Raw genomic sequence first — 25,956 nt, 5'->3', positions numbered from 1 at the left:
CCTCGCTTATACCTCGCCCACCTTTAGCACCAGACGGGATGGGGGGAAATGGTGCTGGAAACAAGAACTGGGAATTTTTGGCTCAAAAGCTTTCCCAGAGATTCCAAGTTGTCAGTAAACCCTTTTCCATTTAAACTGAGCTCCTGGCGTGAGCCTTCTGGTGCTGGTCGTGACAGAAACAGCTGGAAACTGAGGCCCAGGGCATCTCTGTGTGTATTTCTGGCAAAAAGCATTTGTGTTCCACCTAGGGCCTACTGCTGCTGTTAGCTTCTGTTCGGCTCTTCTGTCTGTGACTGCTTCCTACGCCAGCCAAGCAACGTTTCTTTTACTGGCTTCCGTTCGTGACACTGTGTGCCGAACGTACTTCTAACGTTCTGTAATGCAGCCTGTTCACGTGAAAAGGGGAAGGCTGCTTCTGTGGTTACCCTTCAAGCTTTGTTTCCAAGCCGTTGTCACAGAACAGCAATGCTGTTAGAGAATATCATCTCTCTCTTCCCCTTATGCAGCCTCTCACACGCAAACTCGTCAAAGCTTTTTAACTAAATGGGAGATGCTAGTTTGTTAAACCAATTCCTTAAGGGAAAAAGGAAGGCAAAGCTTTGTAACAATACAGTACATGAATACAGAAGACCTTTGGTAGTTTTATAATGACATTTTATTCAGAAAACAGTCTATAAAAAATATTTACAAATATTTTGAATTTCTAAGTTGAAATAAAATGCTATCCCTATGTCCAAATCTAGTTTTTCTTTCTTCTTCCAGTGTGTTTTCCCCTGCTCCTCTTCTTCAGTCTTCTCACAGTAAAGGTTTCTATTGAACACTGACCTGCTGTGTGAGCAATACTAAGCCCTGTGCCACAGCATTTGCATAGTGGGAGAGGATTGCCTACACTGTTTCAGCAGAAACTTGACAGTTACGTGGGGAGATGCCCCCCCCCCCCCCCCCTTTCCCCACCCCTCCAGGAAAAACAGGATTGCTCAGGGCGTCTTGCAGCTGGGCCTGCAGTGACGTCAGGCCAAGATGGTCTTGGAACCCTCCAGCATGTCAAACTTTGCTCCCAAAAACGTAACATCTATTTTGACTACAGCACCAAAGTACTGGGCTTCCACTTCTCAACTCTGCAGCGAGCCACAAGGCTCTTACATCTGCGTGAGTCTTCCAAAATACAGATGGAAATTTATATTCGGTTACGTAGAAGATGTGTTCTTTTAAATTCGTATTTTTAGTGTACATGGTGCTTTTTTGTGTGCTTAATTCTAAACATAGTTCTGGCCAAAACCTCGTTTTGAGTTCTCTGCATGAGGAAAGAATACAAAATCCAGCCCAAGGGGATTTCAAGGGGGACCGTAAGGGGCCCAACTCGTAATGCTACTAACAATGCTGGTGGCTGCCACAAAGCAAAGCTTTCTGCAGAGCCCTGTCACCCATCCTTAGGGTCCCGCGGCAGCTCCATCATAGGCGCGCTGGGAACCGGCTGCCCGTTTCTCATAATCATAGTTTGTAAACAAGCGTGCTTGCACGATGCTGCTCAGCAATGCCTATAGCTGCTGTTGGAAACAAACATTCACTTGTAGCCATCCCTGCGGTATAAATCTAAACCAAACAAAAACATATTTGACCAGAACTAAGTGTTACTCATCCATCACCTTGAAAAGGGCCTTGAAATATTCTCTGGATTGCAATACGGATACTATTTACAAAAATATAATTAACCTCTGTCATTTTTCTTTTGGTTTAGAGCCTAAACAGATAGATAATACAAAAGAAATATTTAATGTTTCCAGAAAGGACTGGTTTTCAATAACAGGCTCAAGGTTACAGAATATGCTGCTATGGCTAGCTGTGATGGAGCTTGCAATAAATTACGGAGAGTGCTCTGAATAACCACAAAAGTTTTAAACAGTGACTGCTCCTGGGATTAGTTAACAGGTGTTTGAATTAAGTGCATTACAGGCATACACTGTGCACATCAAACCAACACTCTGATTTTGCAACCGTCTCCACACGTGACTCAACAGCCCGAGAGCACTCAGCTGTACGAATCCTTTGTGTGCAGAGCTGGATGCAAGCGTCTGCGTGCAGGTATACGGGCACACGCGTGCCCGCTGTGAGTAATGGAGACACGTGAAACCGTCCTCTTGTGAGCGATACCTTCCCCTTGGCGAAGGGGCAATTCCTGCCAATGGAGCAGAAGTACCGGAGGTGCAGCTAGGAACTGAGGGCGGCATTACGCTGGTCCACTTGCTTCCGTATTTGTGACTAGAACAGAAAGACAATCCATTACTGTTTGTCTGCATGCATGTGGATGTGGGTGAGTATGACCAACCCAAATACTGGTATTTAAGGAAGTAATGCTTTCAAGCCTTTACATTGTCTTCTCATTGCTTCCTTCTTGACCCAACACATGTGGTCTGTGCTGATGCTCCATATGGTTTACCATCTACACAATGACATCCTTAAAGATGGAAGGAATTTCTTCTTCCTAATGCGTATGTCTGTTAAAAGTGCATCCTGAAAATGCTGAAGTGGGTTTGCAGGTGTATACATTATGCAAAAACTACATTTTCTGGTCTAGTTGGGCTGGAAGCCAGAACAAGTACTCCCTTCTGGCAGATACTGAGAACTGTAGCACTTGGGCACTACAATAGCGGGGGGTTTATGATGGCGGTACCACGGGTACTGCTGCCTGAGGCGTACTGCCACATAACACTGCATATCATCTTACCAGTTTCCATCGCAGTATTTTAATCCACTCATCAGCTTCTATTCCAGTTTTCGCACACAGGTAGTACGTCCTTAGTGGGAACACTAAACTGTAAGTAAAAAATTAAACCTATTTCTTAAATTGCTAGAACAACTGGTAGTTCTTCCTAAAACTGAACCCAGCTGGCCTGCACCAACAGTTATTTAGACAAAGCAGAGCAGGGCGGGGAGGCCATACTCCCGTTCAGTCACCAGGAGGGAGGTTAGCCAAGAACAACCATTTACAGCTTGGGGAGACACTGCCCCAGGCCCACAGGGACAGAAGACCCACATTTGGGCACAGAAGTAGTTACTGTGTGACCCGTAGCAATGTCTCAACTGGGAACTGGACTATACCTAAGGTCCATTGGTCTAGGTGATGATTATATATGCTTACAGAATTAGGAGAAGAAATGCCCACTACACATAAGCCTACACCTTTCCTCCTCGTCAAGAAAAAAACCTTTTGCCAGCAGTAACCTGGCAAAGCCATGCAGGACTGACAGAGGCTGGCTGACAGAAACAGACTTGTGAGTTAGAGGAACAGCAGGGTTGCTACTGGCAAGGGAGCTTTCAGAAGTACCCAGTGGTTACATTTCAAAATTCCCTGGCTGTTTTGACCTTCCCAGCAAGATAGAGAAAGCACAGCAACTTACCAGAAACAGTTGACTCTCTCCTGGGAATAGTCAAATTGCACAGCTGAGCATTCAGTTAAGTCAAGTGCCCGAATTGGTTCTGTGGCCTTGAAAATAAAATGGTTTTAAAATGGAAACACATGAAAACAGAAAATAAGGCTAGCTTGGTTCATTTTCAGTGCATTTAGACCTTTACAGGCACACCCGGTCTTTCCAGACATAGGTACAACAGCTGTAACACCATAAACCCAAACTAGCGGAGATAACATCAGTGCTAACATGACATGAATTGAGCTAAATATAAAAAAAACCAGGACAGTTCAGATCTAGACAAACAACAGAGGAGATCTCTACTGCAGGAAAGTTTGAGCTAGATGCAGACTGCTCAGGGCTTGGTTGATGCATTATAATATAACAAATACAGCAGAAAATCCAGTACCACTTCCAGCTAAGGTTTACCAACACAAGGGGATAGTTACAGGTCTTATCAGGCCTAGCCAGCTGTTGGAGATTTAATTAATTCCTAAGTGCTTTAAAAGGATGAAGCTGGGTAGGGAGACATGCAGAAGCAAAGCTAAAGTAGTGCTTGTGGCAGAAGTGATGAGTCTGGCTGCACCAGCAGTGTGTGCACATCTAAGTTTCTTGGGACAGGCCCAGGAGTGGCCAGGTGCAGGGACATAGACTGTGTATAACTGCAACCCGTCTCCCTTAAGAGTTTCATTCCCTCTAGGTGTGGGAGTTCTTTGATTTGTTTCAGCCTCACACTGTTGAGCACCTCAGAAGAGGCTGCTGAAGTAGAATGGCTTGCTCCCTGCCCAAATGCCCTTAGCTGTTCCCATTGTCCTTCATCAGGAGTATGGAGGTATCTTGCTTTCTAACCCTTCCTTACATTTTCCTCTGGCTCAGTGGCTGTTAGTTATATGCTACACTAGCAGACAGCCACTTGTGCTGAGGTATGCTAGCAAATGCCATCCCTGGGGGCCAGTAGCAAGTTGCTCACCTGTAGGTATCTGCAACCCACAGCAACAACGGGAGTGCCAGGAGACATGGGAGCTGCTGCCCGGGAGGAGGCCATATTCCTGACAAAGACACTTTCTCGCCTGGTAAGTCACAAATGCTACTCAAATGTTTGGAGTGCTGCCCTTTGAAATGTTATACTGGAAATTTAATTCAAGTTGGCTTGCACTGAAATGAAAACTGATGGAAGGCCCTGTAAAAACATAACTGTTCATAAATGGTGATGTTTGGCGAGAAAGGGCAGTGTGTCTTCTGTTGTGTTCAAATCTGGTAGATGCTTGAAATAGGGCTTGGCAGAGGTAAACAGTTTGGCTGTGTTTATGAAGGAACCCAAAGTGGAAGTATTGTAAGGGTGGAGAAACTAGAGGTATTTCTTAATTTACTTAGTTTAAGATAGAAATGGAACAGCAACTGTAAGGACACACTGTTTTTCCCAGATGCAGCAGGTTAATCTATGTCAGAGTGCTAGGAAGGAATACATTTTTAAATTAATGGTTTTCTATGTACACTGTGTGACCACTTGAAATAAATGGATGCAATCAAGGAATGCAAAATATACTACTAATATTTGCAGAAACATTTTAACAGCACCACTCTCTGTTAGGTTGTGTGTCAAAGCTACTGATAAAAGCTATGTTGTGCTGGTGATTTAAAATCCACTGAACAAAGCAACCAAAAAATGCACTGTGAACAACTCTGCCTAGTGGGTAAGACTGACAGAGTACAGTAAATGTTTTCCAGCTGTAAAACTTACTAACTTTCTCTTGTTGAAGTCATCAGCAAAACTCTGACTTTATTTGAAAGGTCTGACCCCTCTGACAGTGTGGGAAGCTCTAGCTTGGGAAGCTGTGATACAGATGCGAGAAGCCGGAGATATGAGGAGGCCGCAGCTGCCTCAGTTGAGGTTTAAAAAGCAGAACTGGTGTTTGCTACTTACTGTCTGGTCTTTGAAATACTTTAGTTCATTCCTATGCAGTGTAAACCACCTTGTCTTCCAATTCTGAAAGATCAAGAATGGATGGTAATTGTCTTGTGAGAATTTAGTGTAATGCTTCTTAGGAAAAAAAAAAAACTTTAAAGCTGTTGACTTGCTCTGGTTTGCAGTTGTGCTTCGTTGCTGCTCACAACACAAATTGTTTCTCTCTGCAGGGGAATGCAGGTGGAGCTATTTCAGCTCCACATTGTCTCTAGCTTCTGTGGAAGACTGCAGAGTGGAAGCAAGGAGTAGGAGTTTTCCTTACCTTGACTATTTTGCCTTGTTTTATCAAATATCCTTCTTTTGTACCAAGCTGTGAAGTAACAAGGAAAGGGATCAGTGTTAGAGACTGAGCTCTGCTTCTGTTTCCCACATCACCCTCTTTGCCTACATCCAGAAGATGGAAGAGCAGCCTGTTCCTGGGGAAACTTCCCGTGGCCACTTGCCCTGTCCTCGCTCCTATGCTCCCCTCACACGGCCAGATCCACCACTAGGGTAAACATGGACCTGTGCTGGCTCTAAAGGCAATCTCTTTGACCGCACCTCCCTCAGCAACCTCCTGGCCTGCATCTTTTCAACCAAACGCAGCAAAATAGTTGCAGTTACAGTTTATTTAGTAAAGTTAGATGGTTGCCTCAGTATGTGTTGGAACCAGAAGCACCTGGGGTTTAGCTGACAGTGGAATTACCCACAGAAATTCCTCTTGAAATGCAAACAGGGGGAAAAGTGCTGTTTTACTTGGGCATTCTCTTCTCTCAAACAGCCATGTGCTTGAGAGGAAAAACCTGCTACATTCAATGTGCTTATTGAAAAATTGGTTTTTGAACTGTTTCTCTGCTGCCATGAGTGACACTGGGACCTTATGACTTCTCAGATACTGAAACTCTGTGTAGGGACCTAGCTGCGAGACTGCAGACCTCTGAAAAACAAATTCTTGCCAAGTTAATTACTACTTGCTCTTGAAAAAATATTGCCTTTTTATTGGTTGTATGTGGAAGTCAAGTTTCTTTGGAGGTTTAAGTGGAACTCAGCCATAAAGGCTTGGTTGTGAGACACATCAGAAGTGGTTCTTTTATCAACTTCATTAACCCTATTAATGTAACTCTTCCTCTTTTTCTCAAAAAGTGTAGTATCTAATTAAAATACTTTCCTGTCTGTTCTGAGCAATACTGTTCTGGAGAAACCACCTGTCTCAGATATGAGTTACTTGGGATTTAAAGTCTCTAATTACTGTCCAAGTGAGTCACAGATGTCATGGCAGGTGCCCCAAAAGGATATGAAGATGTTCTCTTGTTTCTCACACCAGTAAGGAGTAGCTTTTAATATGACACAGCTTTTTACTGTGCTCAAAATTTCCATAGGGCTGAAAGGGTGGAGGCTCTTCTGTCATATCGCTCTATTTCAGGTTTAAGTCTGTGTCAGAATACAGCAAGCTGTCTTCCTGCTTTAAGACAAGGTGATTCTAAAATAATAAAATCCAAGTGTGAAAATGCCAAAAACCCCTTTTGAGTAATGTACCTATCGGGATATAGATACTCTTACTAACTTGGTTGTAATGCGCTTCAGTTTGGCGTTTCCTTTTCCAAATGTGTCCCTGTCTGTCTTGCACACTTTTGAATATTTTTTTCAAAAGGTCATTTTTTAACCGACTTAGTCAGAGATGCTCTTTCCTTCCCCCCAGTTAGGAAGGAGGCTGTATATTGCTAATTGGGCAAAGTAATTCTAACAAACAAAGACAACTACAAAAATAATAAGTGGTAATGAGTTTATGTCTGTCAGGACTACTATCTGTTTCCTGTCATCTAATCCTAATATTCACTGACTGAGAGAAAATGCGGTAAATCCTGTAGCTGTTACTTGGTTTTGCCATTTAGTGTATTCCTCCCCTCACCTGTAAGGCGGGGGGAGAGACCGAGAGAGACTTCCCACTGGCTGGAAAGGATGTTCGGCAAAACAAGGGCTCACAGTGCAACCTGACATAAGTATTGTTGCGTACTGCCTGATGAGTGTTGTCAGAAAGATGTGAGAAGTGTTGTGTTTGTTGTGTGGTATGTTTTTTTGTTGGTTTGGTTTTTTTTTTAATTCCTGATAATGTTACTGTTAAGATGGCATTCTAAAAGGAAGATAACAGGAGAATGAAAACGTTTCATATATTCCTTGTTTGGATGGTCAGACTCACCTAGGTCAGCTGCAGACAGTGCTTTCCCAGTGACAGCACTGAAGGTCTCAATGACAACAATTGTAAAAAGCTTTATTTGTCATAGGACTGTACTTAGCAAGTCTGTGGTTTTTTTGCCTTGGTCGACAAAGACTTCCTGTATTTATGAACCCATAAAGGGATGAATTACTGGCATTATTCCATAGCTCACTCCAGCAACCATACTATACTCAGGCCAGGAGAAGCATCCCTCCCACCAGAACACAACTTACTGAGGGAGCATTTGGAACAAGGTCGCTTTCTGTCCTTCCTGTCTGCATCGCTGTGTGAACTCGGACGGACTCATAAATGGAAGGTTCCTCCACTTCCCGTGGGTAGGGATGCTTCAATACAATTAAGGTTCCTGGAGAGAAAAAGAGCAGGAGTAAGTCATCTGGCAAGACAGTCTTAGAAAATAAACGGCAGTAGCAGCCTGTTTCTGGAATGGTTAACTTTACCTTTTCCTAAAATTAAAAAGGTTTAAGAGCTAATAACCTCCCCAAGATCTCTGCGACACTTCCTGTAAGGGGTTTTCCTTGGAAGGGGGCAGGACTCAGGCCACACTCACATGAGAAAACAATCAGATGCTATAAATGACTCTGCCATACTGATAAAACTAGACAAATACTTCTAATATGCATCATCTGAATAGTTTAGACTTTGTGAAGGGTATTTTCTACAAAAATCCACCCATGCAAACTACAGAGGAGCACTTGCTGCTGGATTCACTTGCCCAGTCTCACTTTCCTGGCTCTGTCATGTTGCTCAGAGTCCTCAATACCTTGGGCATCTGGACCTTGCCTAAATCCATTCCTTCCTCCCTGTACAGTGGGAGTCAATTTATTCTTACATCTCTGAAAACAAGAGTTAAAACCCTCTTCACTTCTCCTAAGCAGTAGGGAATTAAACCCCTTCTGCAGTGCATGGTAAGTGGCAAAAAATCAAGACGGCAACAGAAAGGACTGCCAGACAACCCTCTAAGGCAGGTGTCTCCTGTCCTGCTTGAACCTTCTTTCCAGTCAGGGAGTAACTAGGTAATACAGAACAAATTGAAACACAGATTTCATAGTTAGAGCTGAAATGCTGACCTACACGTGACCTACACTTTCACTGCATTCATGAAGATGTGACTACAGACATTATCACGCCTGTTTACATGCAACTGTGAAAACTAAATATATGGCACCGTTTTAAAACCTTTAAACTTACTAGTGCTTGCAGGGAATCACTTGACACGTTAAATTCCCTTCCTGCACAGGAGGCTGGGCGGGTGGGTAGGCAGGATGCTAAACTAGATACGAGGTCTTAATAGTCGTCCTGGTTTTGCCAACAAGCCATTGCTTGCTGCGTAAATCACTTCATCTGTCAGCACTTCAGATACAGACTTCCTAACGGTAACCCCACATTACCATCGCCTTTAACTGTTTTATCATAGCTCTTTCCAGTTAGTAACATTTTGATTATAGCCATTCTTTGTTCTGCAAATAAGGTCATGTTTATTACATGTTCTCTGCAAAAAGGTCCATTCTCAATAGTGAAGCTATTACACCATTCACAACAGTGAAGAACCTCCTTAAAATAGCAACTGCTACACCATCTAATCTCATTCTTTAAAAATAATGTCACAGCATACCAAATGCTGCTCCATTTGCATTTTATGCTGATATTGTCAGCTCTAAAACAGGAGGGATTCTAGAATTGGTAAGAACTTGGACTTGAAACCTACAGGTGATTGAGTAATTTAAAACTGAAATAAAGTTGAAAGTATATTTTGTAATGGGAAGGGCTACAAAGGGAAGTGGAAAAATCGTATTTGAAGTAACCAACTGAAATCTGTTTGCAGGCACAGAGGGTATATGCAAATGTGATATATTCAACATGCAATAGGTGAAAAGTCAAAATCAGTTTAATTCTCTCTGGCCTTGCAGAAAAAAATGTTTTATCATTTAAAATGAAATTGAGAACTCGTCCATCACCAGTCTACAGAAACTACTTTTAAGCTGTTGCATAGAATCAGACTACCATCATCTGTACACCATGTATAAAGAGCCCTGTTGCAGACTGGGAGGACTAGTTTAACATTTTATACAATGTTTGTTTTCTAGTAAGTTCTCCATGTTTTTTTTCTCCACAAACGATACTTGTACAGAATCATCTGGTAACTGTACAAAAGATCTAGTAAAAGCTGCACTGTAGCAAGATTCTTCTTGCATGTTTGTGCGTGATATCTATTTCTAAGGAAGAATGAAAATTAGTCACATTGGCAATGTTAGCTTCAAGCAACTGGCTTTTTTGTCTGGGTAATGACTTAATGTGTTTTCAAAATAATTTAGGTAAAAACTGATTAAAAAAGCAAACAGGTAAGAATAACATGTTGACCTTGTCACTTTGAATAGACAGAAATATAGAAATATGATAGTATATTACTTTAACCTTGTTACTGAATAGATTCAGCTTGCCTGTTCAATTAGCCATCTCACAGAACACAGTAGCCCCCATTTCGCTTTAGTTATCTGTAGTTCTGAAGGAAGTGTACACATTACGCTGCAGAAAAATAGATGCGAGTCCATGTAGCAATTTGGAGTGGCAAATGAAGCTGTAGTAAGACAAGGTTTTCTGGGCTTGAAGCACAAACCTGCAGCTGTCTCCCAGTACAAAAGAACCACTGCACTCCATAGACCAGTCTGCAGGGGTACAGGCCTGTGTGTTTAAGTACTGATCAAAGAGAGTCTGGTGTGCCTCTTCACACACAAAACTAGCTCCATTGAGACAAAACTTAAGTGGAAGATAGTGGAAACCATTACATGTTCTCTCTCATGGGTCTCCATCTTATAAAATCCTGTCCATAAGCAAGGAGGAGATGAAAAATGCTATCATGCTATCTTCCTTCACTCTCTCATTCCTGATCTCACAGTGTTTCTATAGAAAATTGCTTGCAAGTATAACAACTAATAAGAAAAACTGGTCCAACTGCTTTCTACTAATGCCTGAGCCAAAGGTCACTTGCTGCTTTTCACTGAAAGGAAATATGGCCTAAGAAATCAGACTTTGTTGCTGACCCTTCTGCCAACCTGCTGTGTGACCCTGTGTTGGGCCAGTCATTCTGCCATGCTGACACTTGGCTTAGAGTGGGTTCTGATGAGCCCCTACCCCCTTTTTGGTATAATTCAGTTACCACCCAGAAGACCTTTGACACCTGTATCTGAAGGAATATTGCCTGAGTGCTAACTGTCTCTTCCTCTCTACTGCTATCCACGATAAGGTAAGGTGGAAGGTTTCTTGATCTGATGTTCAAATGGCTTTTCTTATTCTGTAGCACATCCAACTTAAAGAGGTTTCACAGAGCCAGCAGAATTCAATTAGGGAGCTTTAAGGTGACAAGTGAGCCCATCATTCAGCAGTGTTGATCCTGTCCACAGAGATCACATAACACCAATGCCTTGATTACTAATGTCTGTAACACATGCAGTGAAGGAATGGGGAAATACATTTTATACATTAACTGAAATCTTTACAGCGTCAGGCCTGTGGGTGCATATCTGATTTCACAGGAAAAATAGCTTACTGCACAAAAGATACATGTAAGATCTCTGTGTTTGAAACACTGTCCTGGTTTCAGGTGGGATAAAGTTAATTTTCTTTCTAGTAGCTCGTATAGTGTTATGTCTTGGATTCAGTATGAGAAGAGTGTTGATAACACACTGATGTTTTCAGTTGTTGCTAAGTAGTGTTTAGACTAAGTCAAGGATTTTTCAGCTTCTCGTGCCCAGCCAGCAAGAAGGCTGGAGGGGCACAAGAAGTTGGGAGGGGACACAGCCAGGGCAGCTGACCCAAACTGGCCAAAGGGGTATTCCATACCATGTGATGTCATGCCCAGTATATAAACTGGGGGGAGTTGGCCTGGGGGGGGCGGAATCGCTGCTTGGGAACTAACTGGGCATCGGTCAGCGAGTGGTGAGCAACTGCATTGTGCATCACTTGTTTTGTATATTCCAATCCTTTTATTATTATTGTCATTTTATTATTGTTATTATTACCATTTATAGTTCTTCCTTTCTGTTCTATTAAACTGTTCTTATCTCAACCCATGAGTTTTACCTTTTTTCCTTCCGATTCTCTCCCCCATGCCACTGGCGGAGCGGGGGAAGTGAGTAAGCAGCTGCGTGGTGCTTAGTTGCTGGCTGGGGTTAAACCACGACAACACTTAAAAACCCACAACTTAAAAAGAGAATGCTTTGAAAGATAAAAGTACCATGTTGAGTGTACTGCTGCATTTTTCTTGGGGGGGGGGGGGAAATGGCAAAGCAACCCTTGAATTTAATGCTTGTGTTACAAGAGCATTGGTGCGTATTTAGTGTGTGACATATTACAGTTATTGCATGTGTTAACTATTGTTTAACTGGTCACTTGCATATATAATTAGTACTACTCTGAGTTATTTGCATACACTTTCTGTACAGGATACTGAAGTTTTTGGCACTAACTTGTACTGATACACCTTCAACTCTTGCATTTGAAGCTAAACCTAAAACTGGCACTATCATGACAGTTTGCATCTGTTTCTCCAGGGATTCTGGCCTGGTGGTATTCAACTCGCTCGTATGAATCAACTTTATTCTTTTGACTGTTAATTCAGGTAGCATGTTGGCTGCTAAAGAAGCCTGTGCTTTTTCTCTTTCTTTTTCTTATAAACAAGACAAATCACTGTGCTGGCAGATGGCATCAGCAGGCTGATCCACTGTAGACAGAAAGGGAGAGGTAATACAGGGCACATTTCCTACAGGAAAGAGGTACATGTATCACTGTAGACTTCTTCCTTGGATGAAGAATAGAGGAGCTAAACAATTTCAAGTCCCTTTTCCATTTATTCTTATTGGAGGATTTCAACTTCATAGATGAACAAATATTTCCTCGCTAAACACCCTGCTTTGGTTTTGCCCTTTTTGAGAAGGTTCTGCTCCTCCCAGGACATGCATATCTCGAAACGCTTCCTTCTCTCTCTGAGAAATCAAAAGGATCTCATGGCCCTGGTTAGCGAAAACCCAGTAAGCTCACATGTAGTTTGTCTTCAGAGTACTTGAAAGAGTTTTTGAAAAGGAACATCTTAGATACTTGAGGCTAATACAAATGTGAATTTCTGAAGAGGAACACTGCAGCAGCAGATCTACCTGATAACACATCGGAAGCTCCTTTTACTCAGATCTGTGTGAAGCATGACTACAAATGTGTTCATACAAACATATGGCTCTTCTTACCTGTTTCACTTCCAATTAAAGGCTGATTTGCAAAATGCATGACTAATTCCTTCAAGCTAGAAAATTCATTAAATCCAAACTTGAATGAAGTTCCTGTATGTTCAACGTGGAAGTGTTTCACTGAATCTTTTCCCCTAAAATGAAAAGGGAAAATTTGTCAAGGCATAAATGCCAAAGGCATTTGGCATGTACGACCCTTAAATAGCAGCTTCTACTACGGGAAATCTGGCCCAGATCACAGCCTGACAATCGCTGTCCTAGCAGTAGTACTGCCATTACTGTCCCTCACTGATACTCAACACTTCTGAGACTCAGATTTATTAAGAAAAATCTAATTGCTGCTTTACAGATATGAGATGAGGAAAGCCTAGAAAGGCCAAGTTAAATTAATTCTTGCGGCAATCATTATAAGGCTTATAAACGAGGTTTCCAGCCTTCTGTCTAAGCAGGATGATATCCCTTCACTTACTAGGCTTTAGTCTTGGTAGTGTACCTGTATTACTCAGTATATGTCTTACTTTTCAGGTAACATCCCAATCACATTGAAGATGTCTTCGATTTCTCCTTCAAAAATAGGCTGCCTCCTTTTTTGCACCTAAACAGGGATTTAATAACCTAACTTTAGATACCTAAGGCTTTAAAATTTGTCTGCTTTGTCTCTGTACTCGGGCGAACGGCTCCTCTATGGTGGGCACTGTCAAATATGAACCAGGGTCCTTTGTCAGGGAAGTTACAGCACTTGTTTATGAAAGCTGTTGATATTTAGACAAGTGTGCAAGGCCTCACTTCCTGGACAGGCAATTATTCTGACTTCAGAAGTCAGTGAAGCATTTAGTGCAAGTATCTCTCCTGTGAAAAAGTTACTTCTGTTTATGTTACTAGCACCCAAAATAGTCCAGAGAAAACTTTGTCTCAGGAAAAATGTGTGTAGCAAATATACTGAAAATATGGTGAAGAAAGGGATTTATAGTGTCTTTTCCATTGTTTATTGCCACTTCCACAGGAGATTTTAATTTCAAACAGGTATTTAAACAAATATTTATCTTTGAACAGTACTCGTGATACTGTACAACGTGCCTCTATTGACATCCTGCATGTTTTGCGCTACAGTCAGCTGAGACACAATGCGTGCAAGCCAAGTGCAGATGCCCTACAACAGCAAATAGCTGCTGTGACTCCACTGCAATGACAGGGTTTTCATCTTTTCATTAATTTCACAAGAAATACAATGTTGCAATTAGAGCAACTTCTACTCTATTTCCTAGTTCCTTTTTAAAGTTGGCTAATTTACTGGGGGAAGGGATTTCAGGCAATGTGTGATCTCTCTTCTTAGAGCCGTCAATAAAAACGTCAAGGAATGTCTGCGCCTTGTTTCCTTTTAAAACAAACTATAATAATGACTGAAGTTCCTTGTGAGGCAGAAGCAGAAAGTAAAGTAAAAGCTATAGAAGACATTTTAGGAGAGAAATAAAAAGATAGCTAGAATTGCTAAAATTATCCTTTCTATAAAAATGTATGAGAACAAAATTGAATTACTTATTCTAAAATTAAGTTTTAATATTAGTAAAAAAAAAAAAAAAGGAAAGGAAAACTTAAGAGTTAAACAAACATTAGAAAAATATTAAAACATTTTAAAATCAAAATCAGTATTTCAGGGGAGCTGTACCACCAAAAAACTAATGTAACAGAATAAAAGATCAAACTCCAGATTGGGATATTCAGTTCATATGGAAATGCAGTATGTAACTCTTGTTCCTACATGGAGAGCTGAACAAGAGATGGGAATTGACCTGAAGTAAACTTCTCTAGGTCTTCTAAGGCTAGAATTTGTTAAGGCAGCAAATTTATTTTCATTAACTAACACTTTAGCTTGTGTTTCTTATTAAAAGAACAGCTAATTGAATTTTATTTTATTACAGTAAGTTGTTTCATGAGTGCCCTTTAAAACTAGCATCAAGATATGTTTTTTAAAAATTGTCTGAGGTAGATTACCTCAAATAATGTTTAGTTACATTTTAAAGTAAAAAAATATTAATCAGCAAGACAATGATTCATTTAAAATTACTTTTTTTTTTTTTTTTTAAGGAAAGCTATTACTTATAAATGCTACTATTCTTTTTCCCAGGACTCGCACTCAATTAGTCATTGCTACTCCAAATACTCATTTTGCAACATCACCTTCAGATCTGTCGGGCACCCACCCAAGCTCCTTGTATAAATGGCTGTCTATAGTGGTAATGATTTCAGCAGTGTATGTATAGGCACACTTGCTCCTGGGTCTTCTGTCAGAGATAAGTGAAGCAATTTGTATTTGCCTTTTATACCTCTGGGGAATAGGGTATGTACAAATTGCACTCTCCTCAGTTTCCAAGTGACTACACTTCCAAATTGTAACAGCTCCTGGTACTGAATATGCAGAAAGTCACAATTTCAAGGGCATATGCTGTGTTCCTATCTATTAGGGTTGTGAATAACTAGCATCATTATACTGATCAAAGTGACTTTAACTTAAAAAGTTACTGGAATTCAGCTGAGCTGTGGTGACTAATTGTTCAGAGGCTTAGTTTGAGGCAGAAATGAGCTTGAATGCACTAGCTTAAAATTTCACTGTAGAGGCTTAATATATCATACAGTTGCTAAAGGCTAAGAACATATTTAGGGTTGGTTACCTCCACTCAGCTGACATGCAGGGACTACCTTGTCTGTCTAATGCATATGACTTTCATGTTGCCTCTCTGAAATATTGTAGCTTCTCTGCTTCTTGGGAGAGTGAAGAGCCTTTAAAAGTGATTCAGTAGTGAAGTACCCAGGCCAGGCTACCGGTGCTCTGTATGGGCTGTCCCCTGAACTGATGTAAAATTGCTGTCATTCTGATGACTTCAAGGGCCTGACATCTGTCACTTGTGAAATACTGTTCAAATCAGTTACGCATTACTGGCTAAGACTGAGTCTTAGCCCAGAATGGAGGAGTAAAACCATACAGTTAAACACTAGATTGTCCCTCAAAGATGATGGTTCCTATACAGTGATCCAGAAACTGGTGAAGTTAGTGCCTATTAACTGGTATATTTACTACTACCCTCATCAGAAAACTTTTCTACTCCCACCAGCTGTTTTTTAAACTCTTGTAACTGCCATACAGATTTTTATCATGCAGACTGAAAGTCTACAGCCAAACCATGGAATGATGTTTTTTACCAATAAGATTAATTCATAGTTTGGAAAAATTACAGCAATTTTCAAATCCAATCCAAATATTTTTTTTTCTTCTAACAAAATATCATTCAGCAGGATTACACCATTAGCAATATGTATTAAAACAGTTTGAGCCCTAGGAAAAAATCTGCAGGTCATCTCAATGCGTGAGACATGTAAACAAACATGGGAGTAAGTGAAGATTTTAAAACTGCTAGCTGTGCAGCATTAGATAAATTCACTTCTGTCCATACTCTACCTTACAGACAGGGAGTACAAATCTTCCCTTTCATTACTCTTCCTCAAGAGATAGCTTCCATCCTGCCCATTGGAAAGCAGCAGTGCTTCTGCTGCATGCCGGGTAAGATTATCATGATACCACCTGGGAAGACACAAGGGGTTAAAGCATCATTCACGCAGCAATTAACTGACACCTGCTGCATTATGGAGCCCAGTTAGAGAAAGAGGAAGGCAACCAACACTGCTACAATTTTGAGTTACCATCCTTCTCACAGGCACGCACGGGTTACACAGAAGTGTGCCCCTTTCAGCAGCCTCCTTTCGACATGCTCAGAAAACTATTTGTTGTTAACTACAAAGTTGTGTACAAACAGCTGACAGTTTGCTGAATCTAAAAAACCCTGCAAATTCTACTTGCATGAGCAACAAATTACCCGGATCTATGCTGGTAAGGGGAAAGCAATTTTGGGGGGTATGCGGGATCCTTTGTCTATTTTCAGAATCTGTACTTCCTGATGCTTTGGTACACTTCCTCTTTTGGGGCAAACAGGCCCCAAACTCCTCCCAGACTCTGTATTTCCCATAACTCAGTTCACCTGCACTGCTAAGATCTGCAATTAAACACATCTGCCTAAGCTTAAAATTTTCATTTGAAGCATAACCTTTTTGGAAGAAGGAACAGAGGAAGGGACCGAAATTAACTGACAGAATTTGAAGTGAAAATTTAGGAAATCTCACCATTGTTGCTGCTCGGCCATATGTGGTCTGAGCAATGCAGGAAAACATCTAAATGCCTGCTTCATTTAACTTCAGTTAAAACTAACTTCATTCATTAATTTTTTTACATGAAGAATTCCACAAGGAATCCACATAAACAAATCCTGCAAGGAAGATCATGAAATGTTTACGGCTTCGTTTCCATCCAGAATGATTCACAATAGAAACACCTGATCTTTCAACAGAAAAGGATCTCATTAGAAATGATCCTGAGACTGAACACAAAAAAGAGCCACAGCTAAAAAAGGCTAGAGTGCCAATCCTGTAAGAGATGCTGTGTGCAGATATTAAGGATAGTTATATACACACAGCAGAACCTCTGGTGCAGAAGGAGGTAGGGATACTGCACCCAGCTCTACAGGGAGCAAGTTTCTCCCGTTTTCTTTATGCGGAGTGGTGCCAAGTCTACTTCTCCTTCCTTTAAACTGTGTGTGCCTGTAATATTGGGGTCAAAGTCTATTACTGTTTCAGCCAGAGAAACACAGTTTGACTGAAAGCAGAAGTGTGATCACAGCATGTTCCAGCATTTATATCATGGCAGTCTTCAAACTGAAACGAGGTGTAACTGTATACTCGTTCTCCTTATCTGTTCACTTCAAGTTGCCACTAAACTTGGCATCTCACACAAAGTTTTAACTCTGAATTTAGACGGCTGCCTATTTGAAAGGCCAGCTGGCTGATAAATTACTTTATAAGAGACTCCAGACTGTTAACCCTGTGGAAGACAAGATCCATTTGAAACTCAATACAGGCAGGGTATTGCTGCTTTGGCTCTAGAACGTGCTCTGTGGACTATCTACACAGTAGAATAAAATAATGAATATTTAAAGATCAAAGTGCCATCCTCTGAAACACCTGTTAGCCAAAATCTGCTTTGGGATTAACTGCCCAAGTAAGTAACAGTCAAAGGTCAGATCTGTCCTTATGTGATGAGGATCGTATCAGCATGCATACTTGGCTGGACCTACAGCTGAGAAGACAACACTGTGTTTTGGGTGGAATTTCGTAGCACTATTTCTCTCACTTCTGTGCAAAAGAAACATACACTGAGAAAATCTGTAAGTATCCATTTTCATAAGAAGGCATATTCAGTTTGTGGTTGCTCATAAGTGCACTGTTACCTTATTTCCAAAAAGCCTTGTACTAAGAATTTAAAATAGAAGCCACGTAAGTTTAAAAAATGTTTTAAATCTACTCTCTCTTTACAAATAGAAGGCCAGTGACTAATGAAATTTTACCACTATGCCAAAAAAAACCCCCCAAAAAACCCAACAACAAAACCCCACCCACTTAATTGGGAAAATAATGTTGGTTTAAAGTGCAATTTTAAATCTTTGCTGACAAGGCTGCACCATTCTTCTTGTCTAAATATGCTGACTCAGACAAAAATCCCTCAAATGTTACCGTGTTCCTCTTGCTCAGCTTAAAAAGTAGAAGTGGATGTGAGACAATAATACAGATCTTAGAGCCAAAATGACTGTGTTATACATAGTTATGTCTTTTCTCCTCTTGACTGCCACAGATGGTTCAATCAGTAACAACTGTCAGGTTGGTTACTTCAATATTCCACTGTGAAAATGGTCACTCAAAATTTGTTCCAATTGCATGAACACAGGTAAAATTTAAAAATACTGTAGAAAATTTAGCAGTTGCACACAGATCACCAGGAAGGTAAATAAATATGCTCCCGTGCAAATAGTCTGCTCTCCCAGTCAAGCCTGCCTGATGACACAAATACAGGTAAACAGGACTAAAAAGAAACCCAAACAGCCCTGTGGTTAGACGCTACTGGATACACTTCACTTGAATTTAAGCATTTGTCAGGGGGCAATCCTTCTATTTATCTTGTTTAGAAAAAATCTTTTAGGCAGTTCTATGAAATCTGTGGGTAAATCAAGGTGGGAGACATGGCTCATTCAGCAAGACACTAAAGGGCAGTTACCTTTAGCTTAAGTTTTGGTTGTCTTCCAATTGATACCTGGGAGAGGAAACTGTTGATAGAAAACATAATACAGTATATCTACTTTCCTGCCTTCTTAAAATAAGAAATTAAGGAAATCAAAAGGCTCTACAAACACCCATCTGTTTGAAGCCCCTAGCAAGTCCTTCAAAATGCTGAATTGTCTTAACTCTTTCATTTTGAACCATGGTGCTTATCTTGCATATTGGGCTGTTTCTGAAGGTCCTTCCAAGTCATCTTTATTTGACCCAACTTACGGAGCCTTGTATTCACTACAAAAAAAATCCAGAAATATGCCCTGTACTTCGACCCTTGTCAGACTGAAAATCACCAGTAGTGTAGAAATTGCCTGGGGTTCCTGATTCAGATTGCTCTGAAGAAACACAAGTAGATAGAGGAAAGTCTTTTCCTGCTTCAGAGCCACTTCGGCTGGGTGCCCTTGGCCTTGCACACCCTCCTGTCTCACAATGCATGCATGCATACTTCTGGGAGGTTTTTCTTTTCTAATTATTTCATTTCTCCCATAAAAAATCCTGCATGCTCCCCTTTTTTGGGTTCCTTATCGCTGATTTGACCAGCGATCTCAGTTTCAGAGTTTATAATTGCTGTCATTTATCCATTCTTGTTACTTTAACTTTGTCCTAAACTACATTAAATCTCTTTATCCCATACTTGTAAGCATGTTTGCGTTGTCAGCTTGTGTTGCTGAAGGACCATGCTATTCGTTCTGTTCTTTGGAGTGGAAGAGTCTGCTGGGCCCATGAAAACACGTCGTAAGATGGGCATGCAGCCCTAGTGAGATTACCTTTGTTTTGTTTCTTTTTGGAAAATAAAGCATTTTCAGAAATCAGCCTACTCTTTAGATGAGATTGCATCCGTGACAGCATAGGAACGCCTTTACTGACATTGCTGTTAAGAGAAGGAGGAGAAAGAAATGAGACACACAGTGCCCCAGAGAACCAAAACTCATCAGAGCACACAGCCTTGCCCTAAGGATCTGCCCACCCAGTCACCAGTGGGGTTCCCCCATGGGGTAAGCTGGTGACTACCACAGTACAAGCCACATCTACGCTGGCCAGCCGTACCACTGCAGCTATGCTAATCATCACAACTCCAGAACAGGACACACTCATGTTAAAATATCTTCTTTCATTAAGATCTCCATGTGGTTAATGCAGCGACTAGACCTCCCTACACAGTGGTGATGATTAGGAATATGTTACAGCAATGTTTGGGGTGGGAAACTCCCTCTTCAGGTAAGAACATCATCCTCAAAATGTTCATTTGTTCTCTTCTTTAACAAGCCAAGACGTTTCAAAGAAAAATGTTAATGAAACTTCATTTCTATGTCTCCTGAAGATCAGACAGCCCTTAGGTATGGCATCTGTCATTTCTGATAATGCTGTTGACAAAGAAACCATATGGATATTTTGCAAAACATTTCTACCTGTGTAAATAGAGGCTGGTGAATAAACCTGTAGCTGGCATCAGGTGGATGAACTTTTTAACAATACCGGAATACACAAAGAACACAAACATCCATGGTTAACCCAGGGATCAACGTTGAGTGACTTGGATAATTCTCTTCTCAACCATTTCTACATGCAAACTGTGTAACACCCAGTAGAAACACTCGCTTTTCTTCCTCATAAAAATGAAAGATAGCTATCGCCAGAAGAGAGCACAGCTAGAAGTTCTGCCATTTGTTTTTAGTGTCTGGAGTGATAACTCTGAGGTACAGCCAGCTATCAGATAAATGCAGTAGGCAGAGGTCACGCTTATTTTTTGTGTCTTTATAAGATTATGTTCTTAGATAGTTATAGCCTGGACAGAGTTAGAAACTGTGTGCATGCCTGGCTTGCTTTTGTAAAGAGGCAATTCAAAGTTCCTTCTCTGAAGCAGCAAGGAGATTCTCAGTATTCAGCTGGGGGATCTCTCTGCTCCCTTCCCAGAAGCTCCCTCCCCTACTGCAGAAGGTGCAATACTGCTTGTGCTCCCTGGTGCATGACTGTCCCCATGGAAAGGACCTCAGCTGCCGGAGCTGCAGCAGCCCAGCAGAAACGCAGCAAATCTAATTCATCTCTCGTCCACCTCTGAAAGGGAACAGAGATCCACATTAGGGAGAGATGGTCCAGATGTGCTCTCAGTAGGACTTCAATATTACTCAGAGCAGTTATTTACCCTGAGGTTGGGTTTTTTTGTGGTGGTAGATGTTGGCAGGTTTCGCACTTTTTTTTCATATTAAAAAAATATATTCTACCACAATGAATTGAATTTTCTTACACTTTGAAACTATAGACTAGCCTCAAAGATGTATTCCCATTCTTAAAGGAGTAGTACACTGTACTGCTTGATGGAGTGAGCGGGAAAGCACTGACTTATCTCCTTTGGCTGGACGCAATGCTCTTCACGTGCCTGTACTCAAAAAATGACTCTACAAAATAGCCCCACTAGTTCTTTATTCTCTGCATGCTGAATTTCAGATCAGATCTGTCAAGGTTTGTTGTGGGGGTTTTTTGGCACATGAGTTGACAGAGCTCTAGAGAACCTACAAAAGGATGAGAATGCTAAGATAGAAGTTATAGGTGGCCTACAACCAAAATTGGTATTCATTAGACATCCTTTCAATGTGTCACACTGAAGCACTTAATCACACACCTATATAAAGTACTTTTTTGGAATACAAGGCTGTCATTTCATAGAAAAAATAATTTAAAAATAGAAATATGGCGAAGTAACATCAGTGTATCCAGCCTTAAAGTTCATGTCTTCTAACTGCAGGCTTTCACTAGTTCAGCTTCTGCTTTTCACTTCCATTTTCTCACCCCCTTCTCTCAACTGGCTTTGTTCTGATTTTTACCGATTTCTTTTGCCCGCTTTCTAGCTGTTGTAATTTTACCCTTGTTTACATTAGAAATATAGATGAAGTAAAAAGATTCTTATGACCGTTTGCCCTGTCCCAGTCATGAGAGTTCCTCAATTCTCCAATTTTATCATCTGATCTAGGCCTGTGATCTAATTTCTCTTCTCTTACTAAAACTAAGCATGCAGCGTATCGTTCAGTCTTACCAAATACCATCGGTCGTGGTATTGTCAAACCTGGAGCTGGAGGAACATAAAAGCTGTGCTGCAAGGAATGACAAAGAGCGCTTGGACTGCAAAAGGAAAAAGGTTACAAAAACTTGTTTCCTCTTGTCCCATTCCTTTCACCTCCAAAAGACAATGTCACCAAAGCTATGCTATGTTGGGACAGAAGCTGTGTTACCAGACCAGCCTGTAATTACTCGGATGACAAGATATTCCACATTCTCATCTCTTGCGCAAATAACGTGAACTGCAATGGGGAATTCCCCAAACTCACATTATACATGATCAGCTACAGGAGTTTCACACTGCAGTGTGCAGGCTGTGCTTTTAGCAATAACAGCAATAAATCCAATTGGAAAAAGGGTTGACTCCAGAAATAGCCAAAGAGACCTTCAAAGAAGAATCACGATGTCAATTTCCTTCCCCTTTAAGCCAACATGGTTATGCCTCTTTTGACAAACTTCAGTGCTCCCTTTCAAATATTTTGGTAGATTTAGGGACGAAGTTAATGAATGAGGTAACCTGTTTTTAACAACATGTTATAATTTTGATTTACCTTTTCATTAGGCATTAGTTCCACCTATAAAACATTGAGAATGAAGCTGACGGTGATCTGAATTTTCACTTTGAACTCTTGTTTGACCACCCAAACTCTCCAAATAAATATAAGCCACCTTAGACTGAATGAAGTAGTTCAAAAAAAAAAAAAAAAAAAGGCCAAACCCATCACTTTTGCTTTCTTTTGTTGTGAGGTAAAAGGTCAGAAAGTTCATCTTTACAAATACTGAGCCTCTGGAGAAAAACAATCCAATCTGATAAACAGCTGTAGAGATGTCTAGATCTTTCAGAGACTGTGACTGTCCCTGATGATAATTGGGATTCTTAAATCTTATTTCTTGATCTTTTTTTTTTTTTGTGACATAGGGGATACCTCTAGAGCAGGGGTAAAATAAAGGTGGGGTTTGTATATGTTATTTTTTTTTCCTCTTCTCCCTCACTCCTGCTTTGCTCTCACCAGCTCTGATATTCTCAGTGTAAATACAGGAGCATTAATCTAGAACAGCCCAGCAAATACCAGGTCCTCCAAAACTAGCAGAGAGTTAGACAGGTTTTATGCTGTACACCCATCTACATTGCTGTCAACTTTCCACTCTGATGACCAGTTGAGCCAGTAAACTATGAGGATATCCTGGTACCCAATCTCCTTTCTCTTAAAAGTAAAGAAAAAATTTTTCCCATTACACACTTCTTCAAACTTTTAACAACTTTGATTTTTTCACAGTAAAGCAGAAGCTCTAAAATAACCTGCTTCAAATTCCCCTCCTCCAAAGGTATGTGAGTATCAAATGAGCTGCTCCTCATCTGAATGACCCTTGTCTCTGCTGGTCTTTACTATGGCAATGACATATACTCCTCACCAGAATCAGGTCTCAGTTGTGCTAGATAATATGTTGGGTCTAAGGGGAACTCGGCACTGTGATAGCACCAGGGACTAAGTTTAGCGTAAAAAACCACTGCAGTGGCTGAGAATTTAATGTTATGGTCTGGAGAGTGACACACACTCTTCTCACAGGTGAAAAAGTATTGACTTTAAGGTATCTTTTAGACTATGCTACCAGAACGTTTGGTGTGTAAGGACTTCTTTTTCTGCTTCAGAAAAAAAAGCAAAAAAAGGTGGCTTTAGTACTAGCTGGAAAAAGGGCTTTGTTTAATGATTTGAAGGGAATCTTTGCTTGGCATTGCTTATTCACCTTTACCGCATTTAACTCAACTCACTGCCCTGAAGGAGATGCTTTAGTATTTTGTGGTAGGGTGAAAAGTTTAGGTTTTCCATTGAAGTGGAAATAAAATAAAGAAGCTACAGCTTTAAAAATGAGTATTTGAAGCCTTCTCATTTGTAGTCTTTCCTTCTCACTGGTACCACATCAAGCTGCAGTCCTTCAAGATCATCTGTGAGGACTAACTCCTTGCCAATCAGCGAGGCTGTTTATAAGCACAGGTTACTGGCATAAATCAACTCAGGCCATATAGTCTAAATGATTAAAAGTCTGGCAATTGGGAATCATGCTTCCCACAGCAGCTGCAACTCTTTTTCTTTTTTTTTTCTTCTTTCTTCTCACCCTGCCCCCCCCCCCATAGATACGTTTTTAGGATGAGCATAATCTTACAGATGCAAAGGAAAAGTATATAATGGCCACTGTGGGTACCATTACAAAGTGACTTCACTTCACATTTGTTAGATGCTTCAGTAACAGGCACTTAATTAACATGGGAAAATATCAGCAGTGTGGAGATACGAATTCCAAGTCTCTTTGCTACCCTCCAATTTCTTCACTAAGTGAATTAATCGCAAAAAACCCCTCATGATTTGGTGCTTATCCCTAAGTACCCAGGAAGCAAAAAACCTACTTTTTTCATCTATTATTTTTGAATGCAGAAGTGACATCAGAGCCTTTTTGCTTTTTCAGTATCTTCACTGGCCTTTCTTCTGCTTTGTCCCCCCCTCGCTTTGCTGCCACTGACCTTTCCCACCCTGGCCTCTCTGTGCCCACCTGTGCTGCTCCTCCAGCCCGCGTTTCTTCTCACCCACAGCAATGCTGCCTGTGGAAAAAGTAACCCAAGCCTTCCTCCCGCAAAACGCAAAACTAACTGACAGACAAAATGGGTGAGTCACACTGAACAGGGAGCGAAGTCTGTTGCAACCTTTGGCTTTCCTTTTTGCTCCTTGGGTTTGTTTTGCTTTTGAGTGAGGGCGACGTCCTCCTAATGGCTGCAAACTGTCCACTGCTCTCGCTCCCGAAGCCCGAGGAGCCCTGGGGAAGCCTGCTGCCTCCCAGGGCCCGGCAAGGAGCGGCCAGCATGGCGGCTGGGATTGCAGCCCTCTGGGCCAGGGCCCAGGCCAAGCTACGAGGAGATGGCCAAAGGGACGGTGCAGCTCTGCAGCCAGGGAGGACAGGCAGCTCTGAGGACAAGCTCTGGGCTTGGTGCTCCCCTGAGGTGCCGGTAAGTGACAGGGCGCAACCGGGACTCTTCCCGACGGAGGAGGTTTCAACGCCGCAGAGCTTCTCTGAGGGAAGCTGTTGCCACCTGCCTGCCTCTAACTCCCTGCTATATTTGAAAGGCTTGCCTGCGCTCTAGTTTTTCTAACTATTATTTATTTCTCCCACTCACCTGCGGCACGCCAGCACCCCTGTACACGGGAGCCTGCCGGCCTCTCAAACCCGCCAGAGAGACGAGGCGCTGGACTTCTCCGAGGGGCTGCACGCCACGCACGGAGCCCTTCGGCGGGCTCGTTAAAACAAACTCCGCTTTACCTTATTGCTCGCTTCATTACCACGTGCAGCAGCAAGAACCAGCAGCTCCCACCCTGCCAGCTCCCGTCGGGTGGCCCGGCACCACCCGAGGGCCGCCATTTCGCGCGGGGACCCCCGCGCCCCTCAGCCGGCGCCGCCCCGAGCGCCGCTTACCCGAGCGCCTCCAGCTCGTCGTCCAGCGGTGCGGCGGGACGCGGCTCCCGGCGCTGGGTCATCGTCCCGCCGGGGGACGACGGCTGCCCGCGGCCGCCTCCGCGGGCCGCTGAGGAAAGGCGGCGGCGGCACCTCCCGGGGCGGCACCTCCCGCGGCGGCCGCCGTTCGTTCCGCCTCGCCGCCGCGGAGTGCCCCGTCGCGGGGAGTCCCGCCCCGGCCCCGACGGCGGGGAAGCGACACCGCCCCGGGGCTTTTCGGGGGCCCGCTGGCCCCGTCACCGGGGCTTGGCCCCTCAGCAGGGCCGGCCGGAGCCCCCTGGGTAGCCGTTGGTGCCCGGCGTGCGCCATGTCTCTCCCATGCTGGAAATACTTTATTTTATTCCCAGGATAATTCGTATTTCCAGTTGC

The 25,956-nt window shown here is 42.1% G+C and overlaps 1 protein-coding gene across 4 annotated transcripts; it reads right to left on the bottom strand.

The window, feature by feature from the left end:
* Positions 1-1,177: 1,177 nt before the first annotated feature.
* Positions 1,178-25,678, bottom strand: DAPP1 (dual adaptor of phosphotyrosine and 3-phosphoinositides 1). Of its 4 annotated transcripts, XM_030026930.2 has the most exons (9): positions 25,549-25,678; positions 16,277-16,399; positions 12,823-12,956; positions 7,801-7,931; positions 5,636-5,683; positions 5,332-5,394; positions 3,399-3,484; positions 2,726-2,813; positions 1,178-2,259 (listed from the first exon to the last, which is right to left on the bottom strand). In XM_030026930.2, the coding sequence occupies exons 1-9, from the start codon at positions 25,608-25,610 to the stop codon at positions 2,209-2,211; spliced, it is 786 nt and encodes a 261-aa protein (XP_029882790.1). In that variant the 5' UTR covers positions 25,611-25,678; the 3' UTR covers positions 1,178-2,208. The 4 variants fall into 4 exon arrangements, with proteins under 4 accessions (XP_029882790.1, XP_029882792.1, XP_040981251.1 ...); XM_030026932.2 differs by lacking the exon at positions 5,332-5,394; XM_041125317.1 differs by lacking the exon at positions 16,277-16,399 and having other exon boundaries at positions 25,549-25,677.
* Positions 25,679-25,956: the final 278 nt, after the last annotated feature.

This window comes from Aquila chrysaetos, chromosome 1 (genome assembly GCF_900496995.4).
Source record: "Aquila chrysaetos chrysaetos chromosome 1, bAquChr1.4, whole genome shotgun sequence".
NCBI classification, from domain to species: Eukaryota; Metazoa; Chordata; class Aves; order Accipitriformes; family Accipitridae; genus Aquila; species Aquila chrysaetos.
Note: the sequence above shows the minus strand (reverse complement) of the source record. Positions and strands in the feature narration are given on the sequence as shown.

What these genes read in the sequence shown, in the direction of transcription:
- DAPP1 (XM_030026930.2), bottom strand. Translation starts at nt 25,610, where the DNA reads ATGACCCAGCGCCGGGAGCCGCGTCCCGCCGCACCGCTGGACGACGAG. An exon ending in AACAAGGCAAAATAGTCAAG is followed by an intron (nt 5,395 to 5,635) that starts GTAAGGAAAACT and finishes TTGATCTTTCAG; the next exon opens with AATTGGAAGACAAGGTGGTT. An exon ending in AGTATTTCAAAGACCAGACA is followed by an intron (nt 3,485 to 5,331) that starts GTAAGTAGCAAA and finishes TTTATTTTCAAG; the next exon opens with GCCACAGAACCAATTCGGGC.